This window comes from Elephas maximus, chromosome 13, assembly GCF_024166365.1.
Source record: "Elephas maximus indicus isolate mEleMax1 chromosome 13, mEleMax1 primary haplotype, whole genome shotgun sequence".
NCBI classification, from domain to species: Eukaryota; Metazoa; Chordata; class Mammalia; order Proboscidea; family Elephantidae; genus Elephas; species Elephas maximus.
This window is the reverse complement of record NC_064831.1, coordinates 63,806,708-63,823,236: the sequence shown is the minus strand read 5'-3', so window position 1 is coordinate 63,823,236 and position 16,529 is coordinate 63,806,708. Positions and strand designations below refer to the sequence as shown.

At 51.0% G+C, this 16,529-nt stretch overlaps 1 protein-coding gene across 6 annotated transcripts in view; it reads right to left on the bottom strand.

Annotated features, from left to right (window-relative positions):
- CD276 (CD276 molecule) overlaps positions 1-16,244 on the bottom strand; it is a 29,122-nt gene extending 12,878 nt beyond the window's left edge. For 2 of the 6 annotated variants that reach the window (XM_049906065.1, XM_049906070.1), the window contains exons 1-2: positions 16,013-16,244; positions 1,665-1,797 (exon numbers count right to left, since the gene is read on the bottom strand). In XM_049906065.1, the coding sequence (XP_049762022.1) occupies positions 1,665-1,743 (79 nt within the window). In that variant the 5' untranslated portion in view covers positions 1,744-1,797; positions 16,013-16,244. Of the gene's footprint in view, positions 1-1,664; positions 1,798-15,324; positions 15,601-15,623; positions 15,750-15,786; positions 15,970-16,012 lie in introns of those variants that run through there. The other 4 variants (XM_049906067.1, XM_049906069.1, XM_049906068.1 and 1 more) reach the window with 4 other exon arrangements.
- Positions 16,245-16,529: the final 285 nt, after the last annotated feature.

The window sequence follows — 16,529 nt, the reverse complement described above, 5'->3', positions numbered from 1 at the left end:
AGAGAAACACCAGCCCTTTCTTGTGTGCATTTACCCTGCAGCCTCCCTACCCAGTCACCTCCACCTCCATTCCACCTCTTCCTTTAGAGCCCTAGGAAGCTTGACAGGGGTCCCTGATAAATTTTCTTTGGGAGAGAGGCACCCTGTATGCTGCCACTGTCATTCTTGGGTCAGAAAAAGTGTGTGCTTTGGACACCAGCAAAGCAGGCACACTCAAGAAGTGTGAAGATCAAACAGTCTTGGAAAAAAGCTAGTTGACTACAGTGCCTGTGAAAGTTTTCTTCCATTTAGAAAAACAGCATTTCTTTTATTATAGTTAGCATTTTTATTACAACTTACATATGGGGTCATAATCTTTGCAGTGCGTGGAGGTCTCTAAAGGTCTGAAGCTGGCCCTGGCTCTCTTGCTGCAACCCCAAGAGCCCCAGGTTAGCTAACGGGAGCAGGGTGGCCTCCTTAGTGGGGACTTAGTGGCCTTTTCTCTTTCCAGAGAAGTCAAAGCAAGCATGGGTAGAGATGTCCAGCATCACCCCTTTGTGGCCACAAGATGGCACCAGAGACTCCGCTTTGTTTTCTCTATGGCTGAAGAAGCCAGTCCCTCCAAGCAGAGATACTGATTCGGTTTTGAAATATGAGGAGGATATTATTATTAAAGTAGCTACCATGATTGAGTGCTAACTATGTGCCAAGCCCTGTGTGGGAAGATTTACATCATTTATTCAACATGGTTATACTGAGGACAGACAGGCAATAAACAAGCAAACATATGCCAGGTGGTGGTAAACGCCAGGAAGAATGAAGTCAGGTCAGGGATAGGGAGGGGTGGAGGACGATGTGCTATTTTACGCAAGGTGGTCAGGAAAGCCTCGCTAAGAAGGTGACATCTGTGCAAAGACCTGAACAAAGTAAGTGGTCACGTCATGCAGGTGTCTGGGGGGCAGAAAGTTCCAGGCAGAGGGAACAGTAGGTGCAACGGCTCTTAGCAAGGGGCCCACACAGTGTGGTCAAGAAAGAGCATCATCACATTTAGTGCTCCCAATTCTGCAGAGTAGGACGGTATCACGATCGTTGTTGTTGGGTGCCATCAAGGCAGTCCTCTACTTATAGTGATCCCTATGCACAACAGAACAAAATGCTGCCTGGCCCACCCCATGTGCAGTGGCAGATCAGAACAAAATGCTGCCTGGGGCCACCCCATGTGCAGTGGCAGATCGGACCATTGTCATCCACAGGGTTTTCACTGGCTGTTTTTTGGAAGTAGATCGCCAGGCCTTTCTTCCTAGTCTATCTTAGTCTGGAAGCTCCGCTGAAACCTGTTCAGCATCATAGCAACATGCAAGCCTCCACTGATGGACGGGTGGTGGCTGCATACGAGGTGCATTGGCTGGGAATCACATCCCGGTCTCCCACATGGAAGGTGTGAATTCTGCCGCTGAACCACCACAGCCTCACATATCATGATTACCATTTTATAATAGAGGAATCTGAGGCTAAGACAGGTTCAGTATGTTACCTATGGATCCCAGAGGTGGAAACGAGTGTGGACAGGGCACAGGCCTCAGCCCTGCTCCAGAGAGATGGCTTGGCAGGACCCCAGGTGGGAGTGGGAGCCCCCCTTACTCCCTACCATAATTGTTGTCCCTTTCTTCCCCCCGCCCCCTCACCTGTGAGGCAGAGCCAGAGCACTTCCAGGGCTGTGGCCACACGCACACCCACGCCAGGGCTGCCCTGCTGATGCCGCATCTTCCCGCGTGGCAGCTGACAGCTGGGATCTCCGTGGTGGAAGGCTGCCCCTGCCTGCGAGGAAGAGGAAGTGAGGCTTTTGTCTCAAAAGGTCATCCCCAGGCCCCTCCCACCTCCTCTCCCCTGGAACCAGCTGGAGGAAGGCTGCAACTGCCCCTGGGAAGTCCTCCCTCTCTCCCTCCCGGGGCCTCCCACACCCCACAAGGCTCCCTGATGGGAGATCTTTGTGAGAGATGCTGGTAGGAGGGAGTTGAGTTCCTGGAGAGGCTGGATCAGGGAGGTGGGGACGGGGCAGCTGGAATCCACTCTTTCAGCAGGAAGATGTTAGTATACAAATATAAGGAAAAGGAGGCAAGGAGGCAAACAAAGACAAGGCTGGCAAGTTCAAGGCCTGCTCTGGGGGAGGACTATGCACAGATCAACTTGGCTGGAGACAACAGCTAGTAGGGGAGAGGAGGAACTGAGGCTGGAGCCAGATTTAGACACGGGCTAAGGAGTCTCAACTTTATCCTGAAGCCAGGTGGGAGCCACTGAAGGTTCTTGAGCAGGGGAATGATATGGTCAGACTTGTCCTCATGAAGATTAATCTGGTATCATCTGCAGGCTAAATGAGAAGGCTAGACAGAAGAGAAAAGGCAGGCTGGGGTAAAAGTGACAGGATTTGGGGACATGGAGAGAAAGAAAGAGACAGCAGTCAAGGTGTCCATCATCTTGAGCCCCAGTGACCAGATGGGGTGTTCCCTGAGACAGGGAACATGGAAGGGTTCAGTGTAGGGTATGCAAAGTTAGCGCATTTGTGCAGAAACTTCCAGGGGAGACTTCTCGGAGGCAGCTGGAGGTATGAGTGTGGGCTCCAGAGAGGGAGGACATTTGCTACTTTAATGCAAGACCGGTCAGAAGTAGGAGAGGCCAGGGCTGGCTGACTCCTCAAGCCTGGTGTCCGGGCTGAGTGAGAGGTGGGTCTTGGCCACTGGTCAGGCCTGAGCCAGGGAGCCTAGCCTTCCCAATCCTGGCCGCCCCCCACCAAGGGGGCCGCCCCCAAGGTATCTGACTCCGGCAGGCAGCACACACTTTTCCTGTGTCCCACACAGGGAAAATCACTCATGCCACATCCTGATCAAGCCACATGACCGGTGCTGTTCAGCCAGAATACACATGATGTCACATCCTCATGACCACCCTGGGAGGTGGGCCAGGCAACTCCATCCCATTTTGTAGAAGAAAAAAATGACAACCCAGATAAGTGACGCGATTTCATTCGAGTCTTGTAATTTGCCAGTTAGCAGAGCCGATAGGAGTTCAGGTCCTCGACCCCCTACACCTTTCTGCCCTTCCACAGAGCAAACCAGATCAGTAACCGTTAGCATCAATTCCAGTCACCGGCACCCAACCTCAGCCCCTCCAATCCCAACCAACCACCACCCCCTCCCCGCCACACACACCCAGCAGCTGGGCTGTGGGGCTCCCTGTCTCTAGCCAAGCCGACTGCATCCTGCCTGGCACTCCCCCCTCTCCCCCAGCTGTCCGCTGTGGGGAAGCCCTCAGCAGCCACTTCCTTCCCAGATGATTCCGCCGGCTTTAAAATCCAGCAGCCTCAAAGCCTTGCCACCTGCTGAGTCAGCGGCCTTCCCACTCCATTCATAAAAGCACCCTTGGTGGGCACCACATCCTGCCCTATGAGGGCCACCAGGGCCCACAAGAAAACCTAGCCCCTAGGGAGCTGCCTGCCGTGCCTGCCAGCCACCACAGAAAGGACTAAGGATTAAGGGGCTCCCGGATTCCAAGTCTTCCTTCTTGTCTTTCACCCCCAGGCAGAACCAAAGCCTGTCTGTCCTTCCTGGGCCACCTCCCTCACCCTCCCCACTACCGCTCAAGCCCGCTGTCTCCCACCCTGACCCTCCGGGAGCCTACTCACTGGCCCTGCTATCTCCACACTTTCCCTGCCAATGCTTCTCCAAGGTGCCTTCTCTTAGGACCTAAGACAGAAATCTGCTTGCATGCTTCACCTGCTCAAAAACATCCCATGGCTCCCCATTCACTACAGGAGTAAACTCACATTCCCCTGCCTGGCACTCAAGACCTTTCTAGTGACTGACTTTTCCATACATGAAGCTAATTCCTGCCACTGGGTTTTGCCCTCCAGGGCTTCCTGGGAATTCTTGCCTGCCACCTCTGTGAATGTGGGGGGATCAGGGAACACCTCTCTCCTGAGCAGACCGACCAGGTCTCCCCAAGGGCCTAGCTATCCTTCCCTCCAGAGAATGAATGAGGGCGTTCCCAAGGGTGGGCATTGGGCTTGCTCTCCTGCTGATTCCTCTCCTAGATTCTGGGCCCAGGAAGCCCACCCTTGTGGCCCACCCTATAGAGAAACCTGACACAGCAACAAGAGACTCCTAACCCAACAGCTGAGTGCCAGGAGCTGGAAGCAGGAAAGAGAAACATATCTCAGAGACCAGGAGCTGCTCAGAGCGCAGGAGGCAGCCAGAGAAAAGAATCACTGCCCATCTGGACAGACGGGCGGCCTGGTACACAGAGCCACATGGAGACACATGACCTCATGCTGCATACACGCCACCCCAGCCCACCTTTCCCACAGAGGGGAATTCTCATCCCCAGGGGGCCCTGCCCTGGGCTAAGCATGTGCCACTCCTCCCATTGAGCCACCAGCCAGCCCTCCTTGTCCTCTCCTCTCCCCCAGTCCCAGCCCCACGTGGGAACCCCAGAAGCCCTGCCAGGAAAGACCACAGAGTGCCTTGGGCTTTGAAAGAGAAGCAGAAGGTAGGAGTCCAGGCCACCCTCAGCCTGAGGTGCAGCAGGTGCCTCTAATCCCAGCAGAGGTGGAGCCGAAGGGAAGCTTGCGAGAGATGACCCAAGACATGCCCCCGCGGAACCCAAACCAAAAAACAAGGGCTAGACTGGGCTCTGGACCCAGGCCTGGGGATGCCCAAGAGGGACTCCTTTCCTCCACCATGACCACCAGCATCCTCCTCATGCCAACTTCCTCCCAACCCCTGCAGGGGCTGCTTAGGTACCACTTCCCACAACGTAGACAAGAAAGGGCAGAGAGATATAGAGCCCCGAAAACATGAGTTAAGCCCCTGGATCCAGCTATACCTGAAGAAAGCTGCACACCTGGACTGCTCAGATACTTAAGCCAATCATTTTTTCCTTATGCTAGTTTCAGCTAGTGAAACCCGTGAGAGCTGGAACTTGATGGGACTGCCTTGTTTTTCCGTGTCTCGCAAGTTTTCCGCCTTTAACGGGGGGCACGCTTACCCTTTTTCTCTCTGCCTTTAACAGAGTGCAGGCTTACCGTTTTTCTATCACTTTCTATCAGTGGAAAATATTTTAGTTTTCCTTCTCTGACAGGTTTCTGCCTTACACGGGTTCCAGCTTTCACAGGTTTTACTGTATTACCTGCAGCTGAAAGAGTTCTCAAATATGCATTCATTCATGTGTTCAGTAGGTCATTTAACTCTTGCCTTGAGGCAGGCACGGGGGACAGAGAGATGAATAAGCTGTGTGTCTGTCCTCAAGAAGCATGCATTCCACCAGAGAAGATGGACATGCACACAAATCACTGCAGCTCAGTACTGTATACTATACGAGATACAGTGAGGGCTACCTGAGGCTCCTCAGAGACAAGGTAACCCAGAGCTGAGTCCTGAAAAATGATGAGCAGACCCCAAGGTGGATAGGCTGGGAAAGGTGGCGCCCTTCCCAGCCCCAAGAGACCTGTCCTTTTGGCATTGCCTGTCTGCCTCTCAGCCAGATCACCTTGAAATGGTAGAAAGTAAGCCCAGAGTTTGGGGTTCCAGTCCCAGCTCTGATACTTTGCTGTGCGATCTTAAGCAGATGACTGTGACTTCCCTTCTCCGAGGTCAATGTTTCCATCTATAAAAGAAGAGCTTTGCTGGACACTCGCAGAACTTTATCAGTATCTTAAGCCTTCATGTACTACATCCTTAAGGTTTAGCCAATTAGCTGCCATGAGGTGACAGTGAAAGGTACAAAGTGACTGTGGCATCAACCACTAGTTTTCCCTTACACTCATTCTCCCCTTCTTCTGTAGTATTTTTAGATAGGCTCATGGTCACTCAGCTAAAGACTACAGATCCCAGCCTCCCTTGCAGCTGGATGTGAACATTTTCTGGCTAAGAGGATATGAGAGGAACCGATGTGTACAACTTCTGGGTCATGCCTTAAAGAGAGGGAGCAATCCTCTCCTTCCCCCTTCCCACAGGCTGGAACACAGATGTGGTGAGCCATGGGGACCATGCTGTCAAAGGTAATACCCTGGGGATTGCAGAGCAGCAAGATAGAAGGACCCTGAAGGCTCACCATCTTAACGAACTAATATAGGGAGCCATTCCTCCTAACATTAAAAGAATAAAATATGTAGAAATAATTTTAACCAGGAAGGCAAAAGACTTGTACACTGAAACCTATAAAATATTGCTGAAAGAAATTAAAGAGGACCTAAATGAATGGAAAGATACCTCATGTACATGGATTGGAAGATTTAATATTAAGATACCAATACTACTCAAAGCAATCTACAGATTCAATGCAATCCCTATAAAAATTCCAGCAGCCTGTTTTTTTTTTTTTTGCAGAAATTCCATCTGAATTTCCTCAAATTCAGATGGAATTGCAAGAGACCCCAAATAGCCAAAACAATCTTGAAAAAGAAGTACAAAGTAGGAGAATCCACACTTCCTGAATTCAAAATGTACTATAAAGCTACAGTATAAGGATACATAGATTTGTACTGGTTTAAGGATAGACATATAGACCAATGGAATAGGATTGAGAATCCAGAAATAAACCCATATACCTACAGACAAATGATTTTTGACAAAGATGCCAAGTTCATACAATGGGGAAAGAATAGTCTCTTCAACAAATAGTACTGGGACAGTTGTATCCTCACATGCAAAAGAATGAAGTTGGACCTCACTTCATACATAAAAATTAACTCGAAATGAATGAATGACCTAAATATAAGAACTAAAACCCACAAAAATCTTAGAAGAAAACATAGAGGCTTTGAGATCTCGTTTTTGACAATGGATTTTTAGATATAGCACCAAAATCATGAGCAATAAAAGACAAAATAGATAAACTGGGCTTTATCAAAATTAAAAACTTTGGGGCATCAAAGGACTTCATCGAAAAAGTGAAGAGATGAGACCAGAAGAACTAGATGGCGCCCAGCTACCAGGTGAAGGGAAGGACAACACAAATACAGGGGAAGTCAGCACCACTGGACTAAACCAAAAGCTAACGAAGTTCCCTAAACACAACCAAACACTGCAAGGGACAGAGTAGCAGGGACGGGGGTCTGGGGACCCTGGTTTCTAAGAAGACCCCTGTTATTGACCACACCCAGTTTATTTTCCTCGTGGCATACTGGAAGCTCCTTGATCAAGAACCATGTCTGCTTCATCTGCCACTGCACCCCTAGTGTCAGCAAGAAATGGGGCTCAATGCATTGCTTGATGAATGAATGAATGAATGCAGGTTTATGTGCATGTGTGTGCTGCTAGATAGAGAGGTGGATGGCTGGATGTTTCTAAGCTGGAAAAGAGTCAGTCTGGAAACCTGACAGCGAACCCAGCCCTGGGTTGGGAATGAGAACAGGAGTCTACTTCTGCTTTCTTGATATACTTCTCTAGTTTTGACAATGAGCGTGTCTTTCTCTGGCAACTAACACAAGAAGAAAGCAAAACAGCAACATCAAAGAGATGATGTGGGTTTTAGCCCTGGCTCCAGCGCTAACTTGCTAGGCTCCGCAGAGCAGACCCGTTGTCCTCTGGGTCTTCGTCTCGTCAGTTATCAAAGAAGGGGCCTGTCCACCACTCTGTGCTATAATCATGACCATATAGTCACCAGAGGCTTCATGGAACAAGTGACTTTGGAGTCAGAGAGGCAAGTTCAAAGCTAGATTCTACTACCTCCTAGTCATGTGACTTTGGGGAAATACTCTCTCTCAGCCTCAGTTTTCTCATTTGAAAAGTGGGAATTATAAGACCTATCTTTATAGGAAAGGAGGCCTGGTGGTACGGTGGTTAAGCACTCAGCTGCTAATGGAAAGGCCAGCAGTTCAAGCCCACCAGCTGCTCTGCAGGAGAAAGATGTGGCAGTCAGCTTCTGTAAAGATTACAGCCTTGGAAACTGTATGGGGCAGTTCTACTCTGTCCTATAGGGTCGCTATGAGTCAGAATCAACTCGATGGCAACGGGGCTTTTTTTTGATCCTTATACGATGATTATAAGACTCAACTGCTTTATCTATATCTAAATGGGTTTTTTTTTTTTTTTAGTAGTATTTATTAGGTCAGTTTAGATATATTTACTCTGGTGAGTCTTATAATCATCCCATAAGGGTCAAAAAAAACCCATTGCCATCGAGTTGATTCTGACTCATAAATGACCCTGTAGGACAGAGTAGAACTGCGCCTTAGCATATCCGAGATGCAGCTGGTAGATTCAAATGCCCAGCCTCTCGGTTAGCAGCTGTCTTAGTCATCTAGTGCTGCTATAACAGAAATACCACAAGTGGATGGCTTTAACAAAGAGCAGTTTATTCTCTCACAGTCCAGTAGCCTAGAAGTCTGAATTCAGGGCACTGGCTCCAGGGGAAGACTTTCTCTCTGTCAGCTTTGGAGGAAAGTCCTTGTCATCAGTCTTCCCTTGGTCTGGGAGCATCTTAGAGCAGGAACCACAGGTTCAAAGGACGTGCTCTGCTCCCGGCACTGCTTTCTTGGTGATCTGAGGTCTCCATGTCTGTCTGCTTGCTTTTCTCTTTTATATCTTAAAAGAGATTGACTTAAGACACTATCTAATCTCGTAGATCTCATCAATATAACTGCCACTAATCCATCTCATTACATCATAGTGGCATGATTTACAACACATAAGGAAATCATATCAGATGACAAAATGATAGACAATCATACAATACTGGGAGTCATGACCTAGCCAAGTTGGCAGATGTTTTGGGGGACACAATTCAATCCATGACAGCAGCCTAGCTTTAGCCACTGAACCACCAGAGCTCCAAAGAGTACTGCTATGGGCTCTATAAAGGGGCAAGGCCTGGGGAGAGCAGAGGAGGGTCTCCAGGGTTCCCTGGGAATGGTCTCACTCTTGTCCTTTCCTTTTCCTGGTAATCTGAGTCAGTGTGTGCCTTTTGTTTTCAAGTCTGTTTGTCCACTGGCCACCACTCCCCAGCCCCGTGATCCCACCCAAGAGAAGAAATCAATTCTTCCTCTCAGAGTGATTTCTGTGTGAGTCAGGACAGCAGTGTGTCATTGGGGCCAGCCCGGCAGAGCGGGCCAAGGTCTTTTTAGTGTCCTCCACTTGCTTCCCCTGTGGCTTTAGGAACAAGGAAGAGAGGACAACAGGACAGAGCTGAGCTCAGGCCTTCGCGTGCCCACTGTCCCCACCACATCCCCATTCTCCACATTGAGGTCAAGGCTTCAGAACCTGGAAAAGGCAAAACCATGGGGAAATCCACAGAGCCGTCTCAGTGGGTCTGAGAACATGGTGAAACTTTGGATGCAGTAGCTGGCCTGCTTTTCACATCCCCTCTGGCTGGCGGACTACCCCAAACTGAGTGTGCATCTTCTAAGCACCCAGCAGCCATTTGACAGGGCAGCTGACACTATCTTGGAACTAGAGGTGCGTGCAGATCTGTACCCGTGGATGCACACATGTGTGTGTACAAACACACACACCACACACAGCAATGGAAGCACAGAGCCCTGAAAAGAGGGAAAGCCCCACTGAGCTCAGAGGAGATCCACCCAGACAGGGTCAGGAAGGAGGAGAGTGGAGAGAGGAAGGGTTGAAAGAGCAGGAGACTAAGGCAGAGGGAGGGTCCTGGGGTCAAGCACCGGCAGGCCTGCGGCACACACACCTGCATTCACCCAACATCTGCCAAGTCCTGCTAGGTGCCCACCTAAATAAGCCTGGAGATCACACTCTCCCACTGCCCACTCCCCCGGAAGCCTTTCTCAGGAATGCAGTCGGCTCCACCAGCCCTTGGAGTTGGAAGGCCACTTGGAGTTCACCAGGTCCAGTTCCCATCTCCATGCCAATTGCACAGATGGGAATTTGAGCCCAGAGGGGAAGGCAGGCTGCCCAAGGGCCCATGCTCAATCACCTTCAGAGGTGACTCAGGCAGTTTGCGAATGCCCCTGGGCTGGACTCCTCACCAGTCAAATGGAATCCTCAGGCCACCTTGTTGGCATGCCTGACTAAGAGTAAATGACTCGACTTCTTTGAGACTCAATCCCACATCTCTAACACGAGGATAGCCGTCCCTCCGCCACAGGGTTACTGTAAGAATAAGGCCTCCTGGGACCTTCTGCATTGGAACCTCCCCCGTCGCTTCCCCCAGCCAAGACCTCCTTTGTTGGACTGTGCATCTAGGTCTCTGGGACCATTACTCTTTCTACGTCCTCCTTCCTACCTACACACCATCTCCACAAACCACCCCCATCTCCATCCCAGCTCCAAGCAGCAAACACAGGACTCCATTTCCGGGTCTGGCCCATTCCTAGTGGTCCTCTCCCCTTCCTCCCTCCCAGAAGCCAGGCCCCAGCACCAAGCATTGTGGGCTCCAGCTCCTACTGTCCCTATTGTGGCCACATCCCTCAGTACAGGGGAGGCCCTGTTTCTAGAAGCTAGGTTCACTTGACGGGTGACCTGGGACCCCTGTCTCCCACACATAGTATCTCTCCCTGCTCTATGGTTCTCCAACCAAAAGTGCTTCTCATTCTCCACTCCCAGAGGGTTTCCTTCCAGCACACTCTCTCTAAGCAAGTGGAAGACCACATGCCCAAGGCATTAAGGGTGTGGAGGAGGCATCGATTCACTGGACTGCAAAGAGATTGAGAGGGAGAATGGGGACAGCTAGCTGAGAGCTCTAGGCAGAAGTGGAGGGCGTGGGAGGAACTGCTGGAGGCACCAGTGTGGCAAGAACGCTCAGCAATTGCCCCAACTGGGCTGCAAGTCTCTGGATCACCCCGGTCAGGCCTGCCCTCTCGGAGGCCCACAGATGAGTCCTCTCCACCTCCCTAGGAGGACCCTTGGATCATCTCACCAGGCTCCAAAATGAGGGGTGAAGACTGTGCCTAACTCCAGAGCTACAGAAAGAGCCAGCCCTGGAGACGGACAGCCCTGGGCTTGCATCCCAGCTCTACTGCTTGCCAGCTGTGTACCATTGGGCTTATTGCTTGCTCTTTCTGGGCCTCAGCTGGAGTCCTTGGGTGGTGCAAAGAGTTAAAGCATTCGGCTGCTAACCGAAAGGTTGGAGGTTCGAATCCACCTAGAAGTGCCTGGAAGAAAAGCCTGGCAATCTACTTCCAAAAAATCAGCCCGTGAAAACCCAACAGAGCACAGTCCTGCCCTGACACACATGGGGTTGCCGTGAGTCGGAATCAACTCGAAGGCAACTGTTCATTACTCCTTTTTTTTTTTTTTTTTTTACAATGATGCTAGCGATACCCTACCTTATAGGACTGCTATGATGCTTAAATGAGATGTTAAGCACCCAGCACAGCCCCGCTCCCAATACCTGAAAACCCAATGCCTGCCTCTGGAACCTCACACCCCAGAGGCAGCAGGACTAGGTTGGGGTGGGGTGGGGGAGGGCTGTATAACAGCACATGTGCCCATCTCCCAGATGTTCTCTAGTTCTGAGTTAACAAGAAAAAAATCCATAACCCATCGAGTCGATTCCAACTCATAGCAACCCTATAGGACGAGGTAGAACTGCCCCATGGGATTTCCTAGGCTGTAAATCTTTACAGAAGCTGACTGCCGTATCTTTCTCCTCTGGAGTGGCTGATGGGTTTGAACCGCTGACCTTTCCATTAGCAGCTGAGCACTTAACGACTGCGGCACCAGGGCTCCTTAACGACAGCAACAGCATCGTGGTAATTCTATGTTTAACTTAGCTGGTGGCCCTCCCTGCCACTCCCACCCTGGGAATGTGGGAAAAGGACAGCAATGAAAGCCTCTGCCCACTCAGAGGCCAAGCTCATGGGCAGTGACATCATTCTCCCTGCCCTTCTTCCTCTCCCTTGACCCCATGACTCAGGTCCATGGCTCAGCAGCCCCCGTGTGACTGTAATCAAAGAGGCTGCTTTGACTTAGGCCATTCTTCTGCACACATCCCAAAGCCCTTATGTTCAACCAAGAACTAGCCAGCAACAGGCCAGACACTTGTTTTACGACACTTCCCAGGTGTCTCTTTGGGCACTGGGAAATCCCAGCTCATGTTTCTCTGATCACGCAACAACTCTGACCTGGAACAGTATTGCCCAACTCAGCGTCAAAGCAAAATCCCACTGCAAAGAATGAAGATGGACGTCTCCAGAGAAGGCCAGAGTTTAAGGATGCGGAATTCCCACAGAAAAGTTCAGAAAGCCACCTCACCAGAGTAAGGGCACAGCCTCCCTAGAGGGCTACTTCAAAGGAACAACACAAAAGTGTCCCAACCTAGCTGCCGGCATCTGAGCATCTCAGATATTCAGCTAGTCTGCTTCTATGGCGTACCCGGGCAGAGTTGTAAGAGGGCCAGGGGCAGGAAGGAAAACCCGGCCCTCAAATCCCCACACCTTTTCATCCTTAGGTTTGCATGACTTCTCACCTCTAACAAGCTGGATGGGCTGATTTCTGCAGCCCAGGAGTCTAAAGGCAGCACATAAGAAAGCTTATTGGAGACAGGCAAGAGAATCACAAGTGATGTCCTTTTTATTTTGGCCATCAAGTCAATTTGGAATCATTGCAACCCCATGTGTGTCAGAATAGAACTATACTCCATAGGATTTTCAATGGCTGATTTTTAGAGGTAGATTGCCAGGCTTTTCTTCCAAGGCACCTCTGGGTGCACTCTAACCTCCAACCTTTTGTTTAGCAGCCAAGTACATTAACTGTTTGTACCACCCAGGGACACCAATGTCATTAAGGAGACAGAAGAACTCCAAAGATCAGTCATGGGACAGTACAAGCATTGCTGAGGCTTCTTAGTGCAGGGACAAAACCTTACTCTCTCAAAAGTCCCCGTGCAGTCCACTGCCATCGAGTCGATTTCAACTCAAAGCGACAGCATAGGGTTTCCAAGGCTGTAAATTTCTATAGAAGCAGACTGTCACATCTTTCTCTCACAGAGTCACTGGTGGTTTTGAACTGCCAACCTTTCGGTTAGCAGTCGATTGTTTGCCATATGACCCTTTCTTGCAAAAACTGATGTTCACAATGCGGATTCAAAAAGTCAGGGAGAAAAATTTCATTGACATCAGGACATTCGATTTAAGCAGAGTGGATGTACTTAATATTGGGGAGAAAGGTTTCCATGCTCAACAGTTAACATAAAAAGTGTTAGCACTAGCACTGTTTACAACAGCAAAAAGCTGGAAGCAACCAAGGTGCCCATCAACGGATGAATGGATAAATAAATTATGGTATAGCCACACAATGGAATACCACGCATCAATAAAGAACAGTGAGGAATCTGTGAAACGTTTCATAACATGGAGGAACCTGGAAGGCATTACGCTGAGTGAAATTAGTCAGTTACAAAAGGACAAATATAGTTTAAGACCACTATTATAAGAACTCGAGAAGTAGTTTAAAGAGAGAAGAAAATATTTTTTGATGGTTATGAGGGGGGAAGGGAGGGAGGGAGGGAGAGGGATATTCACTAATTAGATGGTAGATAAGAACTACTTTAGGTGAAGGGAAAGACAACACACAATACATGCAAGGTCACCACAACTGGACTAAACCAAAAGCAAAGAAGTTTCCTGAATAAACTGAATGCTTCGAAGGCCAGCATAGCGGCAGCAGGGGTTTGGGGACCACGGTTTAAGGGGACATCTAAGCCAATTGGCACAATAAAATCTGTTAAGAAATCATTCTGCACCCACTTTGAAGAGCGGCGTCTGGGGTCTTAAACACTAGCAAGCGGCCATCTAAGATGCATCGATTGGTCTCAATCCACCTGGACCAGGGAGAATGAAGAACACCAAGGACACAAGGTAATTACGAGCCCAAGAGACAAAAATGGCCACATAACCAGAGACTACATCAGCCTGAGACCAGAAGAACTAGATGGTGCCTGGCTACAACCGATGACTCCCCTGACACGGAACACAACAGAGAACCCCTGAGGGATCAGGAGACCAGTGGGATAAAAAAAAATGCAGACCCCAAATTCTCATAAAAAGACCAGACTTAATGGTCTGACTGAGACTAGAAGGACCCCAGTGGTCATGGCCCCCAGACCTTCTGTTAGCCCAGGACAGGAACCATTACCGAAAACAACTCTTCAGACAGGGATTGGACTGGACAGTGGGATAGAAAAAGATGCTGGTGAAGAGTGAGCTTCTCGGATCGAGTAGACACATAAGAATATGTGGGCAGCTCCTGTCTGTAGAGATGAGAGGGCAGAGGGGGTCAGAAGCTGGTGGAATGGACACAAAAAGAGAGAGTGGAGAGAAGGAGTGTGCTGTCCCATTAGAGGGAGAGCAATTAGGAGTATACAGCAAGGTGTATATAAATTTTTGTATGAGAGACTGACTTGATTTGTAAACTTTTGCTTAAAGCACAATAAAAATTAAAAAATATATATGTTGTGGAAAAAAAAGTGTTAGCACTTAAGCTGGGGAATTCCAGATATCAGGAAAATGTTCACCCAAAACACTCTCCTTCCTAAAGCAAGCTGGAAATATGAGCCACCATTTCATAGCCCACAGCCTCACAGCCCTCCACCCCTCCCTGGCACTCAGATCAGCCCAACCCAGCCTGACATGTTTAGACTTCAATTTCAAGTTCAGACTTCAATTTCCCTGGCCTCCAAATGTGCCCCACCTATTTGCAGGCCCCCACACTACAAGGAGGAGGGCACTGCATCAGATTTCCTAGGGAATTCTGGGCGGCCAGAGGGACTTAGAGAGAGGCTGAAGGAAGTAAGGAACTCTCTTGAAAACAAAAACTTTATTGCTTTCTAATAGTGAAACTCACTGCTAGAGACAGGCTTAGAAGATAAGGACCTGGGGGCCTTCAATTTAATGAAGAAATAAGATTTCTTTACATTTATGCACACCCAATGTGAGGGTAAATAGCTTTTCTCTATTAGGTCAAACAACAACTCCCTCCCTTCTCCCCCCCCTCCCCCCATCTTCTTTGCCTTGCCATTTGCTTGACCTTCCCCTTCAAGGATAGACAAATCCCATATCTGAGTCATCCATCACACATTTCTCATTAGGGCAAGTTTTTGGTAGAAATAAATCTCCTTTTCTGGCAGGTCAGTGGCATCAGCTCAACAGCAGTGGCTGAGGGCCCTGGGCCGCTGGGATCCAGTCTCCTCCCCTCTAGTACGACCCACCTTACCTTCCTTACTAGAGTAGTCCTACCTTCTCCCTCTTCAGGGCTCCCCACCTCCTCCCCACACTACCTCATCCACCATTCTCCCTGAGACTTCCCAAGCCAAAACTGTCCCATCCCTGCTTCCTCCACACCCCCTGATCTTCCTCAGCCTCTACCTGCCCCCTCAACACCTACTCACCCCCTCCTCTCCAGCCAGCTGTCCGTATCCGTCCTTCTCAGAGTCGGTCCCTTCCGTGCCCACTTCTGCCTGTGGAAGCCCCTCAATTGTCCCCGCCAGGGCCAAGCTGAGTGAGCCCCCGCCCCCAATGGCCAGTGGTCTGTTAACCTCTGCTGTTTCCCTCTGCAGGGCCCTGGAGGCTCTGTTTCCCTCCTGGCCCCAGGCAGCGGCTTCGTGAAGCTTTTCAGAATCATCAGAGACACGGTGACAGATCTGTCTCAGTCCCTCCCCACACCCGGGGCCTCGGTAATTCCAGTTACCCACTCAGCCTCCTCCAGCTGCTTCCCCGGTGCCGGCAGGTCCGACGGCGCCCCAGTCCCCTCTCTTCTGGGGGGCAGGGAGGCATGGTTGGGCGGGGTAGAATCCGGGTTGCCCCGGCTCCCTCTGGGCCCTAAAGCCAGAAATTCGGCCCCGGGGGCTCACCGTGCTCGCGTGCAGAGGCCAGCCCCGGCCCAGGGAAGAGGGCTGGGGTGTGGGTGCCCGTGCGAGAGAGGGGGCGCATCGCGCCCGGCCACAACAACCCAGCAGCAGAAGCGCCGCCCGGCCTGCCTGGGCCCCTCAGCCCGCGCCTCCGTGGCCCCCGGCCGGGCGAGGCCGCAGACAAAGGCGGTCTCCACCCCGCCGCCGGCCGCGCCACGCAAGCACTCACCGCGCGGCGCCGACTCCCGGGACTCGGGGACGCGGCGGAGCGCAGCGAGTCGCCACTGCCGCCGCAAGGCCAGACCTGAATGGGGGCCCGGGGCGGCCCGGGAGTCCGAGGGGCGGAGCGGCTGGAGGAAGCCGCGGGCCCGGAAAGACCGCCGGGCTGCGCCCCACAAGCCGGATTGGCCCCGCAGCGGAGGTTTGGGGCAAAGGCCTAAACCCGCCCGCTGGGCAGGGCACTGGGCCTGAACCCCGCCCCCGGCCCCAGTCCAGACCCACGCTGGGAAGACCGGGTGCTCCGGGAAGCGGGCCGCTGGTCTAATAACTGCCCACCCCCCACCCACTCCCATACTTCCAAGATCCGAACTTTATTTTCTGCCAGAAGGGACGAGTGACTGGTCATTGATCCCACCCGCCACCACCCAGGCTGCTGGCGGCAGGGCCAGGGCTCCAATCGGCTCTCTGATCCCAGTTCTGTGTTCTCCCTTCACCGCGACCTGGAAAGGGTTAACCCTACTGGGAGA